This window comes from Periophthalmus magnuspinnatus, chromosome 5, assembly GCF_009829125.3.
Source record: "Periophthalmus magnuspinnatus isolate fPerMag1 chromosome 5, fPerMag1.2.pri, whole genome shotgun sequence".
Lineage (NCBI taxonomy): Eukaryota > Metazoa > Chordata > Actinopteri > Gobiiformes > Gobiidae > Periophthalmus > Periophthalmus magnuspinnatus.
In genome coordinates, this window is record NC_047130.1 from 11,232,067 (window position 1) to 11,236,851 (window position 4,785).

A 4,785-nucleotide genomic window follows, 5' to 3' on the forward strand; every position below is an offset into this window, starting at 1 on the left:
AAAATATCATCTTTCACTCTTTTTTTATTGAAAAATATGGTGTGTCCTGGCTTGTCTATTCTCAGAAACAAGCCAGGACACATCAACACACAAAAACTTTATCAAACCACAAAGTGACCACACTTACTTCTGACCTAATTACTTTATTAATGTTTAACAGAGTCCAAACTCCACTAAACCAAGTCATATCAGTGTAAAAGTTGTACAAAAGTAGCCCATAAAACTTTATCTCATTTATAACATTTCGCGTTAGTTTCACTCTGGAAGTCAAACAGCACAGACTTCTCTCCCGGCCATCAACTGAGGTAAGTTTAACTATGACTTGACAGCACTAACAGACTGGTAGAAGAGGCAGAAAAATATGTGTGTTGTTTTGTGTGTACTTCAGGTTTGAGGTTCCCAATGTCTTCACCATCAGAAGAGGACCTGTCCTGTCCGATCTGTCAAGATGTCTATAAGAAGCCTGTCCTATTGTCCTGCAGCCACAGCTTCTGTGGGCTCTGTCTGAGGAGCTGGTGGAGAGAGAAGCCCACACAGCAGTGTCCTGTTTGTAAGAGAAGATCCTCCAGGGGCGATCCTCCACTGAACCTGGCTCTGAGGAACCTGTGTGAGGCCTATCTACAGCAGAGAGAGCACAAGGCCCCAGAAGAACATGTGTGTCCACTGCACTCAGAGAGACTCCGACTCTTCTGTCTGTCTGACCAGCAGCCTGTCTGTGTGGTGTGTCGAGACTCTAAAGCTCATGAAGACCACCGCTTTAGGCCCATAGTAGAAGCAGCACAGGATCTCAGGCAGGAACTGGACCAGTCCCTACGACCTCTGAAGGAACACTTGGAGAAGGTTAAGGACACTCAAAAAAATCTTTTTGCCACTGCAGATCATATAAAAGATCAGGCTCAGGACACACAGAAGCAGATCTGTGATGAGTTTAAGAAGCTGCATCAGTTTCTGGAGGAGGAGGAGGAAGCCCGTCTGAAGGCTCTGAGGGAAGAAGAGAAGCAGAAGACTCAGAAGATGAAAGACAAGATGGAGGCTGTGAGCAGAGAGATAGAAGCTGTGTCAGAAACCATCAGAGACACAGAGGAGCAGATGAGAGAAGCAGACGTCTCCTTCCTGCTCAAATACAAGGCTGCAGTGGAGAAAGTGCAGCACTGCCCCCTGCTGGAAGAGCCAGAGATGGGTCCAGGAGCTCTGATAGACCAGGCCAAACATTTGGGCAACCTGGCCTTCAACATCTGGAGCAGCATGAAGATGATGATGCACTACTCTCCAGTCATACTAGACCCCAACACTGCACACCCAGAACTGGTCCTGTCTGATGATCTGACCAGTTGGACACCGAAAAAATATATTAAGAAGGATTCCATTTCAATTGTTGGCTCTGAGGGATACAAGTCAGGCTCTCACAGTTGGATTGTTGAAGTGGGAGACAGTGACAGATGGTTAGTAGGAGTTGCCACCGAAAAATTATTACCTGTTGATGACAGTGATGACGAAAGTGATAGTGAGGTCAGTGATGATGATGATGATGATGATGATGATGATGATGATGATGACAACGACGAGGGCGAAGATGATGATGATGATGATGATGATGATGATGATGATGATGATGATAATATATGCATTATATGGTTCTCTAAGGGCAAATATAAAGCCATCAACAATGAAGAAGAAGTTAATCTCAAACTAGCATCAAGTCCACGAAGAATCAGAGTCCTTCTTGATTGTGACAAACATGAAGTGAGTTTTTATGACTTGAGTGGTAACACTGTCATTCACACTTTCACACAAATCAGCCCCTTGAAGCTGTTCTCACTCTCTGTCATTAGAACTGTCATTCCACTAAATCCACTAAATCAGGTCAAAATTGTGCCACAACATTCGTCCCATAAATATAATCTTGTCAATTTCACAAATTTGACAAAGTGAGAGATTTCTCTATTTTTTAGTTATTTTGTAAATAGATGCCAACTTTTTATTTTAGTTTGATTTGATCATTTCACTTAACATTTCACTTAATAAATCTAATCTCATCTGAAATGAGCACATGGATTTAAAGTGCATATGACAGATAATTCTCTCCTGTTGACTGACTTTGGTGTGATAATGCCTCTTGTATATATAAATGTTACTTTTACACAAATCAAGAAGCGGTTTGTGAAGAAAAGTTGAAAATATGTTAAAAATCTAGTTCTAAATCATATTGATGACGAAGATTCTATCCAAACGTTCGGCACAAGAAACACAGCTTTTCTGATGCTATAAACATTATTTTAAGAAAATATATTTATTTTATTATATTTTTATTGGTCAAATAAAAATATATGTGTACATTAGTAGAGTTGGTCCATTATACGACATGGTTACTAGGTAACAGTTATCACGCTCCCTACTGTGATGTCATGATTTACAACCAGGAAGTAAGATTTTAAAAGTAAGAAAATGCCAGATTTTATGCAAAATATCCAATATAATGATATTTACTGTGTTTTACTAAACTGTAAAATAAATTAGTAATAACCCATCATAGGTACTTAACAGAAAACATCGTGAAGAATAATGAATATTTCTACTATTTTAGACCAGTGTGTAAGACTCATATTACATGCATAGTGAGATTATATTCTATGAAATGAATTGTAACTGCATTGTTGTATAATATTTGAGTTTTAAAATCAGTAATGACAGATAAAGTTATAGCAAAAAAGTGTGTATTATTTAAACATTTGACACAAACAAAACTTCTAATCTTCTCTAATGATCACTTGGGGGTCTAATGCCTTTTTCTGTCCTGCGATGTGACAAAATTCAAAGATAATTTAAAAAACAAATCAATTCTACAACAAGTGTAAGAAAGCCTTTTCACAAACATCGCATAATTTTTGTGTAACTCTTAATTTGAGACATAAAAAGTCCTTGAGTACAGCTGTCACGCCACAGGACATGACAATGGCAAGTTTTTTCGGTTCAATTTACAAAAGTAAGAACATTATCATTATTAATTTTGACCGGTTTCTTAAACCCTTAGCTCCAGAGCGCCCCCTGGTGCATGAGTGTCAGATGAGCTCCTTCTGGTTTTTGTTTAATTGTCTTTTTAAATGTGTGATTTTTCATGTCACACTACAGGACACCTTTATACTTAACGTATACTTGTTGTTTGATTGACAGATGTTGAGCGTCCACCCTCTGTTAAACCAGCGAATGGGAAGGGGTGTTACCTTCAGCAGTTTCGCTCCAGATTGGCTCTTTGATTAATATGATACTCGCGATCAGAATTCCAACTCGACTTCAAATTCCCCTTATAACTGCTCTAGCCTCGATGAGCTTCAATTGACTGGAGCCAAATGCTATGGGTGACATCACACTCATTTAGTCCACTTTTTTAAACATCTATGTTTTCTACTCATTTCTACTCATTGTATTCTGATAAAATCATATATATTTTTGGATAACAACAAAAGAAAAGAAAATAATTAGGAACAAATCAATAGAAGATGGGTTTCAAATGGTGGTCAAATATGATGTAAAGATAATTTACTGGCAGAAGACATTTACAAAAAACAGACAAACAAAAAAAAACAACATTCAGATCAGCAGACCACATGATTTTGGATGTTCCAAGGTCCCGGCTAAAAAACTCAAGGGGCTGGGGCTTTTGCTGCAGCTGGTCCCAGACTCTGGAACAGTCGTCTTCTGTGTATTAGAACAGCCTAATCCTTAAATATCTTTAAATCTTTGTTGAATACTCATTTGTTTGCACAGGGTTTTAACACAAGCTGAGCAGGACTTGTATTGTTTTATCTTGTTTTTGCATGTTTTGTTTTATATGATTGTACTTTATATATTGCCTTTGTGCAGCATTTTGGGCAACCGTGGATGTTTTTAACTGTGCTTTATAAATACATTTGACTTGACTTTTTTTTTTTGCTTTAGAATCAAAATGTACATATAGAGGTGTGTTAAATGAGGTCAAAAACTGTAAACCACTGAATACAATAGAACAAGTCTGATTGATATATCTTATCAATTGCCTTTGTCCATCCATCCATTTTCTTCCTCTTATCTGGGGCCGGGTCCCGGGGGCAGCAGTTTAAGCAGGGACTCCCAGACTTCCCCTACGCGAGACATGTCCTCCAGTTCTTCCGGTGGGACCTCAAGGTGTTCCCAGGCCATGTTTTAAATTATAAGGAGACTGTATGGATACCCTGTATAATCTATAATCTATAATATTGCATGATTTATACACAATGTTGACAATATTTGACAAAATCGTTAGCAAAGTTCCACAAGAAGAGTAGACACCTGCACTGTTTTCTGTGTCTCTCTTCAATTCACCACCAGATGACGCCATTTTACATCATATTCACCACCATCACAACGGCCCAATCTAACCCATCTGATGTGATAGAAAAACAACAAACTAATGCAATAAATATACCTTTGTAGAATGGAGCGGTTGTGGTATATTTAGTATGAAAATCTTACAAGCCAAGTTTCAAAATATACAATTCTTGTTTACTTCCTTTTTAGATTAGTTAATGAAATTCAGGCCCCCAAATGAAGAGGATTATTCAATTTTTGTCCCAGATATACAGATACACATATGTTTAATGTGAATGAATCATGTGAAGGTAACAAATATGAGACCTATGAAAGTGAATCGATTTTTGGTGAATTACTAAAATGATTGTCAAGTGATTATTTCCTAACTTTTATTTCAAGTTTGGATTACATTTGAGATATTTTATATTTTGACTGGTGCTTGAAAGGACTTTAACTAAG

General features: G+C 37.7%; 1 protein-coding gene across 1 annotated transcript; it reads left to right on the top strand.

Annotated features, from left to right (window-relative positions):
* The first annotated feature begins 241 nt into the window (after window positions 1–241).
* On the top strand, window positions 242–4,552 carry LOC117371445 (E3 ubiquitin-protein ligase TRIM35-like). Its single transcript, XM_055222026.1, has 3 exons — window positions 242–305; window positions 389–2,669; window positions 3,228–4,552. Exon 2 carries the CDS (start codon window positions 403–405, stop codon window positions 1,930–1,932), a length of 1,530 nt encoding a protein of 509 aa, XP_055078001.1. The 5' UTR covers window positions 242–305; window positions 389–402; the 3' UTR covers window positions 1,933–2,669; window positions 3,228–4,552.
* The last annotated feature ends 233 nt before the right edge of the window (window positions 4,553–4,785 follow it).